Below are 22,704 nucleotides of genomic sequence, written 5' to 3'. Positions count from 1 at the left end.
TACGAAGTCATTATTATGAGATACTAAGTCATTATTATGAGTTACTAAGTCGAAATTTCGACTTAGTTTCTCATTATTATGAGATACTAAGTAGACATGTGCCCGGTTAACCGCGGTTACCACTAAATCCTGCTGAAACCGAGCTGGCTGCGATAATGCAAAATATCGATTATTTTATTGATACGTAACTTGTCCGTGAAGCACGGCTCTGGGATCAGTAGAAATGCTGCTCGATCTAAAAGCAATGCGAGTTTGAGTCGCTTATAACGTGCATTTAAAAAAGCAACACCCGTCAAACATGATCATTATAAATATACTTTATTATCATGAATATACCTGAGGAGGCTTGAGGATCAGTGATGAAAACATGTCCTTAGGCATTTCCTAGAACTACTCGTGTTACGGTCTTCTTCTGCAGTGCGTATTTGAAGTTTCTGCACGAGAGCGCCCTCCGGCTTTCGGGTGCAGCAGCATTTTCCCGTACTGCACTTACAAATTGTGCATAAATCATGTGATATATATTTTCGGTTAACCGGGCATATGTCTAATACTACAGTAAGTCATAATAATGACTTATAAAATCTAAAAAAAAATTCCCAACCCTGGCGGAAACGGGCTTCCATAATAGTGATGGGGACACTATACTGTAAAAAAGCACTGTCCTCCGTATGAGACGTTAAACTGAGGTCCTGACTCTCTGTGCTCAGTAAAAATCCTGAATAAGAGTAGGGGTGCTACCCCGGCAACCTGGCCAAATTCTTCTCTATACATCATGGCCTCCTAATCATCCCCATATGTACTAATTGGCTTCGTAACTCTTTCTCCTCTCCACCAATAAGCTGGTGTGTGGTGGGCGTTCTGGTGCAATATGGCTGCCGTCGCATCATCCAGGTGGATGCTGCACATTGGTGGTGGTTGAGGAGATTCCCCCCTTCAATGTAAAGTGCTTTGAGTACCCTGAAAAGTGCTATATAAATGTAAAAAAATGAATGAAATGTGTACCATCGGGAAACAGCAAAGTTGCCAGTTGATGTTATTTGGTTCCTGATCGGAATGAGTGTTTATAGGTGTCTGTCACCTAAACATGTTGTTTTCAAAGTCTTTTAATTCCTCAGGTTTTACTATGTGGGGCTCAAAGTACTCGTGGAACTGGAATGCAGTGGATGTTGGACCCAAGCGAGATCTGGTGGGTGACATCGCCACTGCCCTGCGGACACACAGTGATTTGCATCTGGGACTTTACCACTCCCTGTTCGAGTGGTTTAATCCCCTGTTCAGAGCAGATGCGGACAACCACTTCAACACCACCGTGTTCCCTAAAACCAAGACTTTGCCTGAACTGTATGAAATAATCAACAAGTACAAACCTGAATTGCTGTGGTCTGATGGGGATGGAGACGCGCCCGACGGTTATTGGAACAGCACTGGGTTCCTTGCATGGCTTTATAATGAGAGGTAAGACTACAACTGTAATACGTGCATCTGTATAATCATTTGCTTTGCGTTTACTAAATCGTCACCTAATCGTAGCGAACGCAAACAAGAACTGTCAAAAGTGAAAGTTTCACAATGTAACCCAGCAGTTACACTTGTGTGTTTTTAGCCCAGTTCGCGACACTGTAGTGACCAACGACCGCTGGGGTTACGGCAGCATCTGCAAACATGGAGGATATTACACATGCACCGATCGATACAACCCCGGACACCTGGTGAAACACAAATGGGAGAACTGCCTGTCCATCGACAAGAGGTCATGGGGTTACAGGAGAGAAGCCAAACTTAGCGATTATCTCAACACCGAGGAGCTGGTCGGAGTGAGTTTATTTTTACATTTACATTCATGCACACACACTGGAATGCAAAGTAACTTGCAAATGAGGAATCCAGAGATGTTTTGAGGAAACAAATGAACGCTGTAACGGTTGTTTTATTCACCCTGTGACATGTCTGGATGAGCTCAGTTTTCTTTGTTTTCAGTGTTGATGTATTTCCTAGCGAAACATGTAGTTGTGGTGGGACATAATAAATGGTTTGTTCCTTTTTTTTTAATAAACAATAGCCTTTAGTTTGAGCTCAGCAACTTTTCTCCTTGCACATTTAAGCAGAGACCACAAAATACCTGGACAGCCTACAACAGCTGCTGAAAAATTAAGAGACAATTACAAACTTTCATTTCAGTTAGTCATTTCTAGATGTATTGTGGTCATTCCAGTCCAGTGTTTGTTGAAATTCCAAAAATCTAACCTCAGGAGTGACGTAAAGTCTTCCAACAGCAATGTGAAAGACTGACAGCACGAAGACGCATGAAAACTTTTGAGAAAAATCAAGTTTATCGCATTTTTTGTTGTTGTTGTTGTTGTTGAACATGTAGAAATATGACTGTTGTATTGCTTAAAAGTGAATCTGAAAAAGTACAGACCATCTTTTCTGTTATCTTTCTGCAAATAAATGCAAACAGAAAGCATATTTTTATTTTGAAATTTGGGAAAATAGTGTTGATAGTTCACAGTATGAAACAAAATGAGCATTTTACCTGAACACATAACTATAAATTGTCAATTTTAAAATCAGAAAAACGGTCTCTGAAATGGTCTCTTAATTTTTTCCGTGGCTGTAAGTTACTCTTAATATAATGTATTAAGAAAATGTAAACAAACTATCAAAGCACAAGCACAGGTTTGTTAAGTGAAGATATCCTATTTAAATGAGAACAGAAAGTATTTGGACACAATGTGGTTGTCTAACACAGTTATGCAATTTGTATGTAGTTGTGCACTATGTTTCTATATAATGTGATGTCGCAAGGACACTTCAAGAATTTTGACCACATTAATTTATCATAAATCACCTTCGGATCTGTTGGTCAGAAGTTGTTGCACAGATGGCGCTGAAAAGTAAAGTTCTCAGCAAGGTTGCTCTGGACGTGCCACCGCATATATCCAAATACATTTTGTGTCATTTGTTTTCATCTCAGGCTCTTGTTGAGACCGTATCTTGTGGGGGGAATTTACTGTTGAACGTGGGTCCCACACACGACGGCCGCATCGTGCCCATCTTCGAGGAGCGTCTGCGACAGATGGGACAGTGGCTCAAGGTGAACGGAGAGGCCATATACAACACCACCGCATGGAGAGTTCAAAATGACACCGTCACTCCTGGAGTTTGGTGCGTTGCTTTATGAATTATATTTTTATAAACAATAACCTGCTTGTTAGCTTAATGCTTACAAGCAATTCATTGTTTTATGTTCTGCACCTTTGGATGTGTTTAATTGAAATTGTTTTGTTCTAACAGGTACACATGGAGACCCAAGGAGAATGCAGTCTATGCCATTATTCTTTCCTGGCCAAATAGTGGATATGTTGTTTTGAGTGACCCTATTGTGTCACACTCGAAGACTCAGGTAATGCATCTCGTAGAAGGAAAACGAAATTGTTATTGATTCTCTTCGCTAAGCCCCACCCTTAGAAGCCCCCGTATTGTAAGATAAGCTCATGGAAGTCATGTGTGTTTTGTATGAAAGCTTAATTTTATAATGGTAACACAGAGAAATGTCAGTTTTTTTTAAACATCAGAAAGTGCTCGTCACACTTCTTTCCAGTACATTAGAAGTAATGTTGATTACATTTTTACCTCTTTACTCATTTTACTGAAAATATTGTGTTATACACACATCTTTTGGTCGTTTTGTAAAGCTTGTCAGAATGAGTGTCAGTAACCAATGGGGTGAAGCTTAACTGTAGAAACACATGTTCACCTTCTTTCAAATCTTTGTCCAATTTCAAAACCAGGTGATGCTGCTTGGTTATAAACCCCTGACGTGGGATTCTGTCAACCCGACCGGACTGAAGGTGTATCTTCCTCAGCTGACCCCCGATCAGATGCCGTGCTCCTGGGCCTGGACTTTACGACTGACTGGTGCAGCGTAGTCAATAAACAACAATACAGTCAGCTCTTTTCTTCAGGAATAAATGGATTTTGATTAGGACACAATATCTTCTTTCATATTCTAGTTTTATTTTCATGTGGTCATTTTCAGTCAGGTTTATATTCAGAAAATGGCTTTTTTTCAGTACCGTAGGGGTTGTTTTCTAGTACTGTACCAAATAAATGAATTTTGTAATTGTTTTATCTAGCATTTATTTGATTTTTTTAATGTGTATCTGAATTTGAGGCGTTTATTTGAAAAAACTGTTTTTTTATGTTCAAAAATCATGTTTCGTTATTGTGCACTCCAAGTAATATCAATCAAACTGCTGTTGGGTTGTTTTGATTAAGTGACACTAATGAACACAATGAAACCATGATAACATAATAAAAACATTTTTTAATCAAAAAACCACAAACTTTAAATGTTTTTGCCGCAGTGGAATCCTACAGTCCTGGAAGTGCCGTGTTTTTGATTTAGCATTTCGATTCTTAAAAAAAAAAAAATTCTGCAACTGTTCTTCTTTATTCATATTGGTTCATTTGGTGATTTTATACAAAGCACTGGTAAAATACTTTATCTTGGCAGCCTTAAAAATGCACTATAATAAAAAATGTGAACTTGGTGTTTGTTGATGATAAATCTTTGTTTGAGGTTTTGAGCACGTGAATAAACAGATGTGTGAAATGGTTTTATTAGCATTACAGTGTCTGTTCTCCCGTTAAGTTTTAGATCATCGACAAGGTGAGTAAAATTGTTATCATATAATATATCATGCTACTATCATGTTTTGCCCCTGGAAAGCAACTGAATGCCTTCAACACTACTATCAAGTGGTAGACTAATAGTTTCTCATTTTTTTCGGAAGGCGAAGAATTGTTTAAAAGTTAGATTCGTCTACTATTCATTGGCAGATCTTCTTAAAAAGTAAATACTGTGGCACGTCAAGCTGCCCAACACGGACACATTTTTGAATAAATTAACTTTCCAATGACTTTCTCAAAGTTGTTTTTGCATAATAACTTAAAATGCATTCTGTTGTCTAAATGTGACTCATCGAACAGACATTTAAATAGAACAGCATGTGTTTGTATCTAAACTACCCACAATCCTCTGCTCGTGCACGTCTTTGGAATCGGAGAGCGTCACATGCTGTATTCAGACACACGTGCCCGCTGCTCCCATATCAGAAACTCCCTATCTGAGGTATTCAGGGCACCGCTGCCAAGAATAGTTCTGCGCTCTTTATTAACATCGCCGTCTCTTTAACTCACTCTGCCGGGTTAAAATCTCTTTCTCCTGTGTGTGAAATTCCAGTTCCAATTGATTTCACGATCAATTATTCTCCCTGTTTGGATGTTTTTGCAGATGTTTGTGTGGTGAGATGGCTGAGCTCATGATCTGGCGAGTCCGCTGGCACATGGAGCGCAAAGACCTTCGGGGTTTCAGGGCCAATCTTCCATTACGTATACTACGACAGAATGAGGAGGTCTGTGAGGGGACTTCATCTTGCGTTCTTGTGCACTTGAGAAAATGATGGCACCGGTTTGGAATAGATGAGTTTAGGCTTTCACATTCTAGTCGGTTTGTGGTTTGGCTTAACACTTGCGGTGTTTTTTACTTGCCCTTTAAACCGGATTGCTCATGGATGGTGACCGTTCAATAAAATCAGGAAAAAAACATTAAATAAAATGGGTCAGATTTGCACCATGATATCTGTGATTCAAATGCCCAAACTTTCAGGTTTAGGTGTGTTTCATCATTGGAACACTAGAGGAGACATCCTCACAGTTCTTAATTATTATTAATAATAAGTAAATAAGTAAACGTTGGGATGTAACTCCTCCCACACCGTTTGTGTTGACATAATTTCATAGCAATTTTTACGAGTTTCATACAAACTCATTTGTGCATTTTGATCTCCTTTCGTGACAGTGATGCTCAAGTTTAGGGACGGGGCTCAATTGTTGCATTTTTCTGTAATAATGTAAAAATTCACACCTTAACGAATTTATTAAGGCAGGGGAGGTGTGATTGGCTTTAAGGGTTCCTATTGACTTGCTTTGAAGGAGGGGTCTCGAGACCAGAAAAACACCTTTTTCCCGAGTGGGGGTTCAATCTTCAGCTGGCTGGCAGGAGCTGCCACTGGCAGGTCACGTGACCCGGCACTTAACAGCTAACCGAGCCAGAAGATGCGCCGATTTTCACGCGTTCCCACAGCTCTTCTGTATAAAAATTGTAATATTTTTTATTCTGCATTTGTTTATATGGATGTTTTTCTCTGGGCCTGAGCCGTTGAATACTAGAGTTATGACACTCGCATAGACCTCCCTAGGAAGAATGGAATGCGGAAGTAACTCGCGTCACGGAGCGTCCGATGGTTCCAAACATTGCGCTGAAGACCGTTCATTTCAGCGTCTCCCATCGCAGTTGCTGTACAGATGGTGAAAAAACTGCATGTTTTTACATTTTAACGAGTTGGCGGTTGAAATAAAAAATGTAAATTAAACACAAAGACTGATCTTATATTCATATTACTCCCAAGATAAAATGCTGCTATAAATGATGTCAACGTAGTAATCAGTGTACACGAATATTGAGCAAAATGTGTGCAGATACAGTGGCTGTTACCTGTCCCGCTAAAATCAATTTAAATAGGTTGAATGTACGGATTTGTTTGGAAGTATTGAGGGCTCCATGTACCACGTGAGCCACATATTCAACGGCTCTGCCCTGGGCCAGTTACCCCTAGCAACACCCTAACAACCACCCTCAACACTGTGGAACAACATTGGGGTTCAAGTTTTCTTACTAACGTAAAGAAAAATATAATTCTACGGTATATTGTGCAATAAATAAATCCCCACGCCAGTCACTAATGTTTCCCCTGTTGAAAAAAACAGCATATGCTGGGTTAGGTATGTTTTGATGCTGGTTTGTGCTGGTTTAAGATGGCGCTTTGCTGGTTTAAGCTGGTCTTGTGCTGGTCCTTAGCTGTTCATGTGCTGGTTTGAGCTGGTCATGTGCTGGTTTAAGCTGGTCCTTAGCTGGTCATGTGATGGTTTGAGCTGGTCATGTGCTGGTTTAAGCTGGTCATGTGATGGTTTGAGCTGGTCATGTGCTGGTTTAAGCTGGTCATGTGATGGTTTAAGCTGGTCTTGTGCTGGTCCTTAGCTGGTCATGTGATGGTTTGAGCTGGTCCTGAGCTGGTTTAAGCTGGTGAGGAACCAGCACATGACCAGCTAAGGACCAGCACATTACCATCTTAAACCAGCACTGACCAGCTTAAACCAGCATCAAAACATACCTAACCCAGCATATGCTGTTTTTTTCAACAGGGTCTCTAAACATTACAGAGCAAATGAGTACGGCGGCCTCAGGTGTGATATTCTTAGCGAATGTCCTTGGTGCCTTGTGTCTGTGTTCATCTTCCAGAGCAGATTCCCTCCGGCTTTCCCTCCCTATCTGTGTGCCGGGATCGTGGCGCTCCGGTGTGAGCAGAAATCTATTTCTGTCCCTGTATATTCCCCTCCAGCCTCAGTCATTGCCAGCAGAGTGTTGTCACGGTGATGGACGTCTTCTCCGGCCTCCCTCAGCCAATCAACACGCAAGGGTTTATGCCAAGAAACATGATCATTTTCCATTTACTTCCCACTGCTCGAGTGAGTACGAGTATTGTGGCAGAAACTAACAGAGAGCGCTCGGTGTAAAACAGGACTCTTGGCAGTCACACAAACGCTGAGGATGAGACATTTGTCTTGTTTAACCTGACTGCAACGGCATCTCATCTGACAAGGTGAGAGTGTTTTTGATTGTTGTTTACAATCTAGTTTACGGTGTGACTAAGATATTATAAAATAATGAAATTTCGAAAGAAGTGAAGTCTCCATGCTGATAGGATGTAGGACATATTGGCCTTTTTAAGGTTTTTGGTTTTGGCTGCAACGTGATGTGTTAAAAGTATGTGTGGCTTTCTTTCATAAATTTAGACACACATTTTAATTGTGAGTATTCATATTCTCTCTCTCTCTCCAAAAAATGACCAAGGGTTTTGTTGACAAATAGTGCTCTTTTTATTTACTTAAAAATCTGTTCATTTCAGTTCAATTCATATTTATTTCTATAGGCCTTTTAATAATTTTGGATTGTTTAAAAGCAGCTTTACAGAAAACATTTTAGCAGTAATGCCTATAACTTTAACATTTAATTTATTTTTAATTTTATGGTGTTGCAAATTGTTCTGTTATATTGCGATTTTAAAATTCCAGTACTGATCATATTTAAAATAATATACTTCAATTAAATGTTATACTTCAATTAAACAATTAAAAGTTTCTAACAATCCAGCATAGTATTTTAGTTTCATCAATGTACTTTGGAGAAAAACTTGCAATTGTTACTATTATTTTTTTCAAGTCATAACGTGAAAGCTGCTTTACAAAAATGAAAATTGTGAAAAGCGCTAAGTAAATAAAATAATATTGAATTGAATACAGACATGATAAAAACAGTATAGGAAATAAAACATAAAACATTGTATTTAGATATATTAGAAACATTGTATAATAGATATTTTTCATGATCACTTTTAACTGTAAAAAGTAATTGTCAGTAGGGTTGTTACAGCACAAAGCGGATGTAAAAATACAAATGTTCATACATGCCAGAACCCCTGCCTTTGCTGACTTAGGGAATTCTGAATCAAAAGATGAATGAATGCATGAGAAACACATCCATTTTAAACATATTGCAAGAAATGCACATGCATCAAAAATTTGGATTGAATATCATCTGAGACAAATGTTAAAATTCTGCAGTTTTGTGTTCATCATTATAAATGGCGTTATTTACAGCATATACGGAGCTGTATCATCCATCAGCCACTGTAGATAATCGTTACAAACATTGTCCATTTAAAACAAAGCATATCAGCTGACCGCTCTCTTCCATCTGTGCCAGACAGAGCCTGTAGGGACACGTTTGAACATGCATTCATTCTATCTCTAGTACGCAGACAGCCCATAATACAATGGTTTGCTAACTTAACTGGAATTGACACCTCGTAAAGGTTGGGTTTCACTGTGAAGTATAGTGCTTGTGTGTTGCCATGGTGATTACAGAACAATGTTCAAGCTAAAAATAAAAATCCTCAAGGCAAATTATGAAACTGAAGCTCTTGACTCTTTTTTTATTCTGGGAAATATTGTGAGGATTAAAAGAAAAGTTCCCCTAAAACTGAAAGCCTTTCAAAATTTGTCTGTGAACAAAGAGGGAGAATTATACAAATCAATAACGCTTATCTTCTATCGTAGCTCTCAAATATAAAATGGTGACAGTTTTGTAGTCTGGGTTTAGAATGAACGGGTGACCAATAATGAGTTTTCACTTTTTCCTTTTAGGAGTTGCTTATGAACTCAGCCTTAAAAACGAAAATTCTTCCATCATTTGCTCATCCTCGTGTCATTCCACACCTGTATGACTTTCTTCAAAACACAAAAGAAGACATTTCTCAAAATATCTTCTTTTGTGTTCCACTGACGTCCAAAGAGTCCGGTTCGGTATGACACGAGGAAGAATACATGTTGAGCGTTTAGATCATTTCGATCTTATCACATGCAGTACATTTTTAGGTTACTTAAAAAAACGCTGAAAATGAATTTACTGACTGATGATTATATGATGTGCTCTTGTGAATTAGGAGCTATTAGAGCATGTGATGTCGGGGTGGGGGGGTGTTGCGAGGGAGTGACTTGAGGATGCTTGTCGGCCTTTTGAATAACCACTTATGTGAACCCTGGAAGAGAGAAAGAATGTGAAACGCAGCAGAATACAGTCGCTCGGTTGCCATGGGTACGCTTCTCGTTTCTCTACAGCACATGCGGCGCGAAAGATATTTACAGTATCATTTGGAGATGAAGGCCATTTGCATATGGCACACTTTCAGTGCAGCTATTAAACCTTTGTGTTGTGAACACAAAAGATAATATTTTGAAGAACATTGATCAGCAAACAACACTGAACCCCATTGACTTCCACTGAGAAGTCTGAGATATTCTCAAAATATCTTCAGTTTTAGCATGACATGAGGATGACCAAAGGATGACAGAACATTTATTTTTGGTTGAACTATCCCTTTACCAACTTCAGTAATGTGCCCGCAAGTTGTCTTGATGATTATAAACAGCTTGATAGTATAGATTCTGATATAATGTTCCAGTTCTGATCGTAGTGCAGGTAGTGTTGTGTTAGTGCTCTTAAATAACATTGTTCTATCGTTTCTATGTCACGTCTTGCTGGTTTGAATCTTCAGTTAATGTTTCCTGGAAAACACTTTTATTTGCTTTCACAGAGCACTGTAATGCATCGTTCTGTCACGGCGCTAAAAAAAGTTCTGCGCGCTATCGAATCGCATGCAAATGTGTTGAGAATTTCTGCCGGTCAGCAGATTCTTGCGTCTTAGACGGTGGAAAAGCCGAGCGGCGGTATGGAAAACCCGCTGGGACAGACCGTCGTATTTATAGAGAGAGGAGAAGCTTAACCTTTAGGGCTCGTGAAAAATCCTTCCTTCCAGGACCGTACGTAACGCTGGATACAGAACGCCGCAGTGACCCGAGAACGATATATATAGCCGTAAGGATTCCAGCGTGTATTTTCAAGTCTGCGCCTGTCAGCGTGCCCTAACAGGCTCTTATGTGTCTGTCATAAACCTGAGAAACGATTGTCATGTTTATGCTGGCCATTCATTTGCATTGTTGAGATGGCGTAAAACACATAACAAGAATGTTTGATTTATCTAACGTACAGTTGCTTGATGAAGAAGCTTGTGTCAACTATAACGCCCCCTTTAGGATTGAGAGCTTGCAGACAACACGACGAGTGTTGCATGAAACATGTTTTGGGTTTGTGTATTAGCTATAGTAACTTAGCGTTTATAATGTCCAAAGTATGGAATGCTACTGCATAGACTGTAATGACGACACCGTGTCATGTTCTCCGCCTCATCAACACTGGACGCAGTTGTCTTCCCCCAATGTAACGTAAGATGCTGGTCACTACATGTCAAATATTTTTAGCTGTGCAAATTGTATTGTGTTGAATGGTCAAGGGTACAGGCCATCCGACCATCCTGAACTGAACTTCTTTTCGTTTACTGTAAAATATCGTACGCTTCAAAATGTCTCATTTGTCTCATTTTCCAAATCTGCAAAATTTCCCAGCATCCAACGAGAAGAGGCGGAGCTTGATTTCATTCCTCTGGATTTGATTGGATCGTAGAAATTGGGCGTTCCCTACCAGCAGGTGGTTGTGGGGATTAATACATCTTTCCTTTTCAATGACATCACTTCATGAGCTGTGCGGGGATTATGTCATTCGGTGAAGCTGTCTGTCATTTCAATCAAAAATGCATACAAAAGGTTTAATTCTACCCCCTGCAAGATGTTTTTACAGGCAGTCTCCGAGTTCTCTTTCACGCTGATGACAAAGTGGCCTCCTGTGTGGGCCGTTGCGTAACCCTTCAGAGGGCCCCTTTTCTATTTTTGTTCCTGGATACGCATCTCAGTGAGGTATTTTCTGTGGCGAGTCGCTAGCATCAGTAGATCTAACGTACTCTCATTGAGCAAGACATGGAGGACTGCTGGGTTGTATTTTCGCCACATTCGGCCTTTTTGAAGGTGATGCGCTGCAACGCCGGATGCAGGAATTATGAGAACATCTGCTTTTGACTGGAGATACTGGACTGTGGACCGCAGGTTTGTAATGACAGTGTTGCATGTTACGGGGAATCAGAAGCAGGTGACTTGTCAGACCCTGGGCGATCAGCGTTAAGATCTTCTGTAAGAATATCTGTAAGATCATGTGTGGACGGTTTGCACATGCAGGTTCAAGGTGAAGATAACGCTGTATCGAGATGCTTTGCCGGGCATGTCACAGGCATGCCGGGTGGTGGTGGAGGTGGGGTGATATATGACGTAATGGCGTTTCTATTTTCCCACCATTGGCTATAACATGTTTCATTGGTTGTTAATGTGGTGTGGAGGTGTAGATGCAGATGTGTGTGTGTGTGTGTGCGTATGAAGGTTATGATACAAGGTCAACCTTTGGCGCTACTGTGCATTACTTTCAATTTCATTATTAAATCCATCACCCATCACTTCATTCATGTCTGAAAAGAGAATACTGTGACGGTAGCGACACATTTCACCAGTCAACCCAGTTTATAAGGATGCATGAAGTCTCTGGCAGGTTCGTTCGCCATTATCGTAATTTATTGGGTCAACGTTCATTCAGTTCTGTTGAGAACTGATTTGATTTCATTGCAGCCCGCATGAAGGCTCGATAAAGGTTTTATAAGCAGATCTTGGTCTTTCTTCTCTGTTGGCTTGCAGAGTTTGAAGTTTGTCCTAATTAAGTTAAGCTCAGAGGCCTGAACCTGCTAACCTTACGTAACCTCATTACACTCATTCAGATGTTACGATGTGAATTATATTTGGACACACCCTTTAATTCAAGTTTTTTGGTGGTTTAAAGTAGTTCATCCCAAAATAAAAAATGATCTCATAATTTACTCACCCTCGTTGTCAAATGTGTGATTCGTCATGAGACACAAGAACCACTGAGTTTTGAAATTAGCAACTTGCCGTCATATTTGAATTTAGCGCTCAGATCTGCATATGCATTCATGTGCTTTGTAGAGCTTCACTATTGTGAGTTATGACTATGAGATAGTGTCATTTTAATATAAAATTATTGGTTTGTGTTGAGCAGAAGAAAGGAGGAAAGTCTTATACAGTACATCTGGAATGGCATGAGGACGAGTAAATTATGAGAGAATTTTCATATTTGGGTAAACTAATCCATTTAGATGTAATAGTATTGTTTTATAATCTGTTCATGTTTTGACATTACCAATAATTGTAATGAAAATTGTCGCCCAATTGCAGCACTTTTTATTTATTTATTTTGTTTAATTTGTGTATGCTTTGGGTTTCATGCTAAAGACACCACATGATCTCCAGAGTGTGAAATGATTGATTTTGTTATACAGATTTTATTGTCTTCCACCCTCACTTGAGAAGTCCTGTGTTTGTTATGCTTTGGTGTAGTTTTGGTTAAATCTCTAACAGAAGGTTTCCTGACCTTACAGTTCGTGACGGCCTTTACATCCATCACAACCTTCAGACAGACATAGAGATGGCGCTGGCAGTTTGCCTTCATAAACACGCCACTCCGTTCAGGGTGAGTTTATAGGCCTTTTGTATTTTTGTTGTCTGGTGAATAATTGTCCCACCATTATTTTCTATAGTTTAAACATTTGAGAACATTTTTCTTTTTTTCTGCAGATGACTTGGATGTGGTGGCCAGTCTTAAATCTACATAGAGATGAAGAACATTTTTAAACAACTGGACTGAACCGTGCTTTTAAGCATGTGGAAAAGATTACTCCACCTGTTGTTGGGCTGACCATTGGACTACAATCACAGATAATTGTTTAAAGGATTAAGACAAAGATAAAACAAACTTTCATTGAGTCAAGATGATTCTAGTTCTGACCAAACTTAGAGCCATGTAGCAACTGTTATAAAAGAGACATCTTTACCATGGAGGCCACAAAAACCTCAGGTAACTCAAAGCGCTCCGAGCAGATGAGCAGTTTCAAAGATGACAAAAAAGACTTGTCATTTGAGATGACCCAAAGAGGCCAATCCTCAGGCTCGGAGGACAAAATAAAAGTGGCAGAGCAAACTCGGACAGCAGATGTAAGTCCATCTCCTGGTATGGACTCCGAGGCCCTCGCTTCAGAAAATACCTCAAAATCTAGAGAACAGTGTCACATTCGTCTAAGAAGAAAGACTTGTTCTATCCCAAACAAACTATCAGAGTATGATCTTCAGCTGTCAGAGGGTCTGCACAAAAAAGAGCAGAAATCTGCAAAGACCGGAAAGTATGTATGCCAGTATTGTGGAAGAGCCTGTGCCAAACCCAGTGTATTGAAGAAACACATCCGTTCTCATACGGGTGAACGTCCATATCCGTGTATTCCATGTGGATTCTCGTTTAAAACCAAGAGCAACCTGTACAAACACAGAAAATCTCACACACATGCAGTGAAAGCAGGAATGGTTCCATATTCAGAACAAGACAGCGAGCATGTGGATGAAGAGTCGGCGGTCGTGGCGGGTGAGATGCATTCGGATGCCGAGCAGAGTACCGATACTGATGAAGAGGCTGTGGAGGAGTCGTCCTTGGTTACAACGACCCATGTCAAAGACACAGAGAGTTTCATTCAAGAAAAGGGTGAAAAACTAGCAAAAAAAGAAGACGTCATGCTTTCCACCCCAAGTTCACTCAAAGGGGAAACTACATTGGGAAAAGTGACTTTATGGCAGTTTCGAGAAATGATGGCGCCACCTGCGATAGCTCAGGTGGACAAGATGGTGGAGTTTTCCACCATCAAGCAAAGACTGGCACTCAGGCTGTCAGAGAAGAAAAGTCAAGACTCTGAACATTCTCTTTCCCTGCCCAGTTCCTACAGTAAAGGTAGCACCGATTCTGGATACTTCTCACGTTCTGAGAGTGCCGAACAACAGTTCAACCCGTCAAGCTCAAGTGCCAAGTCATATCAAGAAATCATGTTTGGGAAATGTTACAGACCGACCACCAGGCCGAAGCAATCCATCACCGTACAGACCTGCATGATGGACATAAATGAAGCCACGTCAAGTTTTATGATTAAACTAAACAAAAGCATGAAGCTTGGCGACGCAGAATCCTGCATACGCCAGAGCAAGAAAGATCTGGTCCGTTCGCTAAAATTTGATTCTGAGTCTTTCCAAGAGGAAGATTACCAAGAATGTCAAATTCCTGATACGTATAGCTCGGATCTTCTGGAAACGCCATTAGAGAGTACCATGTTCTTACGCAGTAACTCTCTTCCAACTTCAACTAATTCAAATCTGAACGCACCACAAGGACTAAAAAGCAGTAATTCATTTGATGAAAGAATGTCTGGTGGGGATGTCACTTACCGGGGAGCAGTGGGTATAAGAAGACTCATGCGTCAAGGTGCGTTTGAACACTCTGCTAATGAGGGACATGCAGAATCAGACTGTAACGCTCACCTGGCTTGTAGCCTGAAATCAGAGTTAAAAATACACAATGTGGAAGATTCAAAAATGGCAGCTGAAAACTATCAAGAAGCAGAGATGTGCACGGCCTCTCAAAGCCAGTTGTCAGAAGCATCCACAAGAAAAAGACGAAAAGACAAAAGTGTCATAGAGGAAGAAGACTTTCATGTATCTGAAACCAAGGAAAGTGGTTTAGAGACTGCCCACTCTGAGACTGAGAGAAGAGCTGGCTGCAATGTTATCTCTGTAATTCAGCATACAAATAAATTAAACTGGTCAAACATCTCAGAAAAACCAACAGATATTAGATCACATACCTCAGACAAAATTGCTATTTGTAAATTTACAGAGCATAGCGTAGAGGGTTTCAGAAATGACACAAATCGCAGCTCGGAAAGAATAGATTGGAAATGGGGTAGCAGTGTAAACCAGAAACCTCACATTATAAAGCAACCGTCATCTCAGTCCAGTATCCAAGTGCCTGAGATTAGAGTAACCGTGGAACCTGACAGACCGGAAAAGGTTCCAGATCAAGCGTGCGTTAAGCAACGAGAAAAGCACACCGAAGAGTTCCAATGGCCACAAAGGAGCGAGACACTTTCACAGTTTCCAGTGGAAAAACTACCACCCAAAAAGAAACGCCTGCGATTAGCAGAGATGGAATGTTCTTCAGGTGAATCAAGTTTTGAATCCGCTTGCACAAGTCTCTCCAGGAGTCCGAGTCAAGATAGCAATTTGTCCTACAGCTCAAGCTTCTCGCAGTCGCTTGACAGAGAGGAGATCCTTAATGTTGCATCTCAGAGCAATTCAGATGAGTATAATAAGCCATTAGAGTTCTTATCGGTTCCAGCAATTTCGCAGAGTCGTCACAGAGAAATGCGACGCTCTGCGTCGGAGCAGGCACCCTATAACTTACCCGCAGATGTTTCTGAATTTAGAAGCAAGTCATTTGACTATGGCAGTCTGTCTCCATCATCTACATGTAGGCAGGAGGATGTTAAAGAATGTAGAAGGGGCTTCTTAGTTAGACAGGCATCTTTAAGTGGCGAACCAGATGTGGTGCAGGACAAATCTTTAAATGTAGATGTGACAAAAGATGTCACATTTTCAGATGAAGTTAACAGGAGACAAACATCAACAATTGAAAGAATTAGATTTTCTGGCTCCCGATTTCAACAACACAAACCAGTTGGCCCAGTGCAAACTTCATCTGAGAAGCATTACAGTCAAACCAATGTTTGCCACATTCAGGACATTGATAGCGTAACGCATCAAATCAAAAAGGAACCTGAGGGTTTCCAGGCAGATGAAACTTATATCAGCTTAAGGAACCCCCAAGAAGATTGTTCAAGAAGCTTGGGCAATGTTTTGTCCACAATAGCAGTGCTTTCTCACGCTCAACAAGCATTAGCCAGTCAAAGGATGTCTAGTTTACTAGTTCCCGTCAGAATTCAGATGCAGGTGCCATCCTATGGAAGCATAACGTACACTAGTATATCTCACATTCTGGATTCTCAAACGCAAAATCCCGTCTCATGTGTAGAACACAAGAAATCCATCAGTGAGAGTTTCACCACCGTCATGCCTCGCAATAATACAGGATGCGAACAGTCTCAAATGTCAGGGCAAGGTAGGGGACGATTGTGCAGCCCGCAGGCATCACCAGCAAAGCTTAATACAGGCATACCTTTATCATTAACTTCCAAAACCATCTCAACTACAGAGGCCCCTAGTGGTGGAGCAAACAAGCGCATGCTTTCTCCCGCAAGCAGCATTGAGCTTTTCATTGAAGCAAAGCAGCAAAAACGAGTTAAAGATGAGAACATTTATGGCCAGATTGTTAAAGAGCTCAGTGCTGTGGAGTTAGGAAATCTCGAAGGTGAGAAAGATCGTCCCAAGGAAGGGTTTCAATCAGCAATTACCCAGAAGCCACGGAAACTCAGCGAGGAGGTAGATATGGATGAGGTTAACCTAGATTCATACCACAATCTAAAATTACAATCTCCTGCCAGTTTTGCTCAAAATGCTCCTATGATGGAATGCAAACCAACACCTACTCATACTGAGATCACTGGTGCTTTACTTTCCCCCAAGTTTCCTGGTCTTCATACCACTACTTGTGTGAGCTGGTGCCATCTTAATTCCACCAAACCGAACAGCACCCAAACAGCTGCACAGTTCTCAGAGTACGCCTCTTGGTTAGTGAGATGCCATAACCCCAATCCGCCCAGTCTTAGCACGGGGATGGTCCTTGCTCTTCTCCGATCTAAACAGGGGAGACAAAACATTGTTTATACAATCGCTACCATGTATCAACCCGGATTACTTGTAACCTCCACCCCATGGAGACCAAAACAGGAACAGGTACGTAAACAGGAGCGGGTACTTGAGGATTTGATTCTGACTGACTTTTTTGTTTACATTGTGTCTGTTTTGAATTTGCAGGTAACTCTGGAATGCAACGATGAAGAGATGAAGCATGATGTAAGATTAAGAGACATTGGCCAGAGGTGCAAATCCTTACGAGAGGACGTTGCGTCATCTGCACGTCAACCAGAACCGACTCGTGTAAAGATTTTTGAAGGAGGGTATGAACGTGTTTGTGATAATTATGTTGACTGGTGAGTGTAGTAAAGCATGCTAATAAAAGTGTTGCGTTATTTGTTTATCTCTGTCAGATATAAGTCTAATGAGGACTACGTGTACGTGAGGGGCCGTGGCAGGGGAAAGTATATTTGTGAAGAGTGTGGCATTCGTTGTAAGAAGCCGAGCATGCTCAAGAAACACATCCGAACTCACACAGATGTCAGACCTTATGTCTGCAAATGCTGCAATTTCGCCTTTAAAACGAAAGGTTGGTTTTGGTACAGCCATTTTATCAAGAGCTATGAGTCTGAAAAGTAACATCCAACTTGTTTTAGGGAATCTCACCAAGCATATGAAGTCAAAGTCTCACATGAAAAAATGTCTCGAACTGGGAGTTTCACCCACTGCCATCGACAATACAGAAGATGCAGGTAGGATTGGTATATTGTTTGCAATCATTGGCAGCTCAACTTATTTTTTTTATAAATAGCTCACTTGCTGCTGTTGACCCAAAACTTTTCTTTGGTTTTTAATTTTAATAGCCTGTTTTAAAAAACTAGATTCCCCAAACTTTTCTCCGCTGTATCTAATTCTGCTAATCTCATTTTCTGTTCTCGCCGCTTGTGTAGATGACGTCCAGAAGTCCTTAGGTACCAGGCCAGTGGACACAACCATTAAACATCAGTTTTCAGATGTGGAGGACTCGGATGAGGATGGTGATGAGCTGGACGATGAGGAAGACGATGAATGCGATGGTGATTCTACACCAAAAACGCTGTCCAGAAGCACAAGTCCTCAGCCCTATGCAGTCAACAAGCCATTTTCATCCAGCCGTGCCACTAAACATCCCAACACGAGTCGCAATCCACCGAAGGAACAGCTTGAAGTTTCCTTACCAGGTTTTGAAGATGATCTCACTTTGGAGCAGTCAAGCCCTTATTCTGAGCTCTGTCCACCTCAGCTGCTGTCACCTTGTTGGGACTCACCTCGCCAGAGGTACATGTTGTCAAGCCGGGACTCGTCTCCCCTGAGAGCTGTTTCTCCAAGAAGAGATCTGAGCATCAGAGGGGATTTCTCACCTCTTCGGCAGCTCTTGCCTGTAAGACCTGCAGGTTCTGAGCCAAATGGGCAGCGAGCGCAGTCTCCGCTGGGTCGAAATAAAGGGGTTCTCATGGCCGCGTCTCCACGCAGGGGCTCTTACCAGTACAGGGCCCATGTGGATCAGGGAAGGAGTGTGAGATTTCAAACTACACCCCATAGACCAGCCGTTGGAGTGCTCTCAGATATGGGAACGGTATGCATTGCTTTAAGCTTATGAATTTGCAGGTTTCTTTAGGGGTTGGAACAGAAATGGTTCCATTTTTTAAATAATCTAACTAGATAGAACAACCACCATAGATCAACTCACAACTGAATGTTTTAACAAGTCAAAAATGATGAAAAATTGACCTGTTTTGTATCTGTCCAAACCCTGCTAACAGGGAACATTCTCACAACTTTCTTGAGACAACATGTTGTTGAAAGTTGTTTCAAAGTTCTCAAATGTTTTGTGCATTTTTATCAATCTTGAAACAAAAAGTTGGTTTTACAACATCGTTTTCACTTTGTTAACGATGTTTAAAACACATTCAGAAATCACGTTTTTATAACTTATGGGAATGTTAGCGAAACGTTCCTAGAACATATTTTTGAAAAAAGCAGTGTTTGGATCTTTGCAGTATGTTTCATGTATCACAGTGTTTTTATTTGAAATCTTGTTAAACAAGACAAGGTGTGAAAATTCCATTGCTTTGATACTAACAGCACAATAATCCATGTTCTTCATTTAGGATCGAGAAGATTCTCCTCTGTATGTTCCTGTAGGCCTATGCGGCCGAAAAAATCCCTCCACCACCCTGCAGCCAGACATCCTCAGTCATTTACCTTTGCACTCCCAAGGACCGGTGCCAACACCTGTTCCAATGATCCCTATTGGAGGGTTAAGGATGCCCTCCACATCATCAACACCCGGTGCTGCTGGGGAAAGAAATTCCCTCCCATCACCCCCACAAGGGAACATATTAGAAAGGGCTAGTTCCGGCCGCACCTCAGCCCCCGTCCCTGATCCTGGATCAGCCAGCCGCGGAGAGCCTCACGCTAGCCTTCCTAACAAAGACGATAAAAAGGAAGAGAGCGTCTCCATCTGTGCGAAAGCTATCGCGTCTCTCAGAATAACATCTGAAGATGTTACCGATCAAACTCCTAAAAGTTGATGTGTTAGCATTGTACGGACACATTCAGAAGCGAAACTGAATTCAAGCTTAGGCCGGAAACATCAAGTATGCAAACGTGGATGGAATGCTTGGTCGACCCATTGCGAGTGCAGTAATGTTGAATAAACTGACTGTATGAACTGCATCGTTCTGCTGGCAACCAACCTCCCTTCAGAGTTACTGTACCTTTAAATGTCTGTGCCATGAAACCGGATGTGTTATTCAGGTAATTTACTATGAACATATCGACAAACGATCTCTTTAAACCGTTGCCTCATCATGATTAATGATTAATCCACCAGTTGTGGACCTGTAGGATACCGTAACCCCTTGCGGGAATGCATACTTGGGTGTCATTATGAATTGCGGTCTTACAGTAGGCAATCATCGAGTGCTCAAATTCCCTGCTGCCAGGTGCTGTAAATACATTTAGATGAACGGGAATGCATTTTAAAATGCAAGACATTGTGTTTATAGCCCGAAGCATTTGCATTCATGTATTCCTGTTTCACAGTCTGACCACGATTCTATGGAGTTTTTGTGCTGTAGAATCAAATAATGCGCAGAATATGCACAGCAACTCGCAAACTACGTTCTTTCAGCCTCTCGTAATAATCTCAGCTGTTAATATTAATTGAATAAGATGCATGTACATAACACATGCAAGAGAGAGATCAATGTTTTCCTGCAGGACATTGAGTAACAAAATGTTGCCATTCTTACAGGAATCGTCTTCATCGACCTTTGCTTTGTGCCTTTTAAGAACACGTCTGCGTATTGCTCGATGAGAGGCGGTCATTTCTGCACTTACTTGTGATGGTTGTAAAGTTAAACTATTATGAGGTGTTGTGGTTGCTTTAAAGATTGCACTTATTACGTATGCTAAAGTTTGCATATCGCATTCAGCTGTCCTATAATGTTGCCTTTGCTGTTGTATATTATCGCTGGCACCTTTTGAACTTAATTACGTAACATGCTTTCAAAAATATTATCAATCTTTTAACGACCCTTTTGTTGAAAACGTCTTCACCGTATAGTATTTTTCTAAATGTACCATACCTCGTTTCTTTAATCTTTAGGGTTTTCGGCACTTACAGTATGTAACAAAATGCCATTAGAAGCAATTTATAATGTAGGCCTAGATCTGCGTATGATATCATAGTATATTCTAAGTAGTAAGTATTATGCGTTAAGATGACTAACTGAAGCACTTTCTAGCAAGTTGATAGACTGAATGCCATGTCATCAATATCGGAGCTATGTTGAAGCGTTTTAGACGAGGATTTTTAATTGAATTTATTATATGGCACAACATTCCAGTGTTTAGTCAATTATGTGTGTGCACACGTGCACATGTAGACGTATGACTGCTATCATGTACTGTAATTGCTTTGAGGAGTGTTGAAGCATACAAATGTAAATGATCTGAAGGATTTTTTTTGCTTTTTTGGGTTGATGGTGAATATTAGACTGTTTGAATGTATGAAACTAAGTCATATTCAATTTCTTTAAAGGAGGTATGAGTGCTATCTCATGTTAAACATATTGATATGTGAAGTAGCAATTGAAGCTGGTGACACTTCATAATAAGGTCGTGTATGTTAACATTAGTTTATGGAATATTTAACATGAAATGGCATTGAACAATACTTTTACAGCATCTATTAATCTTGGCTATTTTTACATATTAAAACATTTTTAAAGTAAAAAGGGTGTACTGTATGTTCACCAATGCAATATAAACTTGAATGAACTAACAATAAACAATTGTATACTTATAAGATTAATAAATGTTGTAGAAATGTTTTGTTCATGAAATCCAGTGCATATGTTAACATATTGAACCCATTTGTGAAGTGTTAGCGCAAAGCTCCATTTCACTTCTTGGTATTTATTTTAAAGTCTGGGAGTTACAAACACTGAAATGGTGAAGTAGTAGTGAAACTGACTTTATACTGAATGAACTTTCATGTCATGTTTACAGTATTACATATTTAAGACTTTGAGGTATTTTAGTAATTGTGTTATTTAAAATGTTTTATCGATATGTTTTGTTTTTGCCCACAAAGGCAGCTGATTTATCATTTAATTGTTTTATTCTGATTAAAAGATGTCCTTTAGAAAATATGATATTAAAGTTCTATTATAAATACTTGTTGACGACGTTCTTACCTCAAACTAAAATAATAATAATAAAAACAAAGAATAGTGTTTAATTTTAATATATAATTTATAAGCTTTGATTTAGTGTATACATACACTCATAGTTAAAGTTTAAGTTTGATTTACTCAATCTTTTTGGTGAAACAATTTACACTAAAAAATTACATTTTGAGTACATTTTAAAGATATGAAATTAATTAAATATACTGTTTAAATTAAATAAATGTAAGGAAAAAAATTAAGGAGATCCGAGCAACTCAAATATTTCTATTAGAATTTTAAACAAGATTAAGTGTATTAAATATATAATTTGTGAATTAAAAACTTATTTCTTTTCATTAAATAATCATAAATAATTATGTATATTTTTGAGAAATTAGCTGTTGGATTTTCAATCAATTGTTTAATATGTCCCACTAAAAAAAAACACTTAAATTATTTAAAAAGATTTTATTAAGTTAATATAGCTGTTTATTTTTGTGATATTTACTAAGCCACTGAATTATTTTTAATAAAATAATTTTTATTAAAAATAAAAAATGTTGTTCTAAATTTTTATATTTAGAACAAAAATGCTATTTTTATATACAGATGCTTAAGAATCACATTTTAAAAATGCAATAGAAATAAATTATTTTGGTACCATCTT

At 39.8% G+C, this 22,704-nt stretch overlaps 2 protein-coding genes across 3 annotated transcripts in view; both read left to right on the top strand.

The window, feature by feature from the left end:
• Positions 1–4,553, top strand: part of fuca2 (alpha-L-fucosidase 2) — a 7,847-nt gene extending 3,294 nt beyond the window's left edge. Inside the window, exons 3-7 of the mRNA XM_057344821.1 lie at positions 1,116–1,455; positions 1,604–1,814; positions 2,975–3,165; positions 3,295–3,403; positions 3,792–4,553. Coding sequence (XP_057200804.1) covers positions 1,116–1,455; positions 1,604–1,814; positions 2,975–3,165; positions 3,295–3,403; positions 3,792–3,929 — 989 coding nt within the window. The 3' untranslated portion in view covers positions 3,930–4,553. The remainder of the gene's footprint in view (positions 1–1,115; positions 1,456–1,603; positions 1,815–2,974; positions 3,166–3,294; positions 3,404–3,791) is intronic.
• A 2,728-nt stretch (positions 4,554–7,281) lies between these two features.
• On the top strand, positions 7,282–22,024 carry hivep2b (HIVEP zinc finger 2b). 2 transcript variants are annotated; one of them, XM_057344123.1, is made up of 8 exons: positions 7,282–7,724; positions 13,074–13,165; positions 13,270–17,418; positions 17,500–17,642; positions 17,733–17,908; positions 17,976–18,071; positions 18,270–18,934; positions 19,470–22,024. In XM_057344123.1, the coding sequence occupies exons 3-8, from the start codon at positions 13,528–13,530 to the stop codon at positions 19,890–19,892; spliced, it is 5,394 nt and encodes a 1,797-aa protein (XP_057200106.1). In that variant the 5' UTR covers positions 7,282–7,724; positions 13,074–13,165; positions 13,270–13,527; the 3' UTR covers positions 19,893–22,024. The 2 variants fall into 2 exon arrangements, with proteins under 2 accessions (XP_057200106.1, XP_057200105.1); XM_057344122.1 differs by lacking the exon at positions 7,282–7,724 and adding an exon at positions 9,681–11,679.
• Positions 22,025–22,704: the final 680 nt, after the last annotated feature.

This window comes from Triplophysa rosa, linkage group LG10 (assembly GCF_024868665.1).
Source record: "Triplophysa rosa linkage group LG10, Trosa_1v2, whole genome shotgun sequence".
NCBI classification, from domain to species: domain Eukaryota; kingdom Metazoa; phylum Chordata; class Actinopteri; order Cypriniformes; family Nemacheilidae; genus Triplophysa; species Triplophysa rosa.
This window is presented reverse-complemented; position numbering and strand designations above follow the sequence as displayed.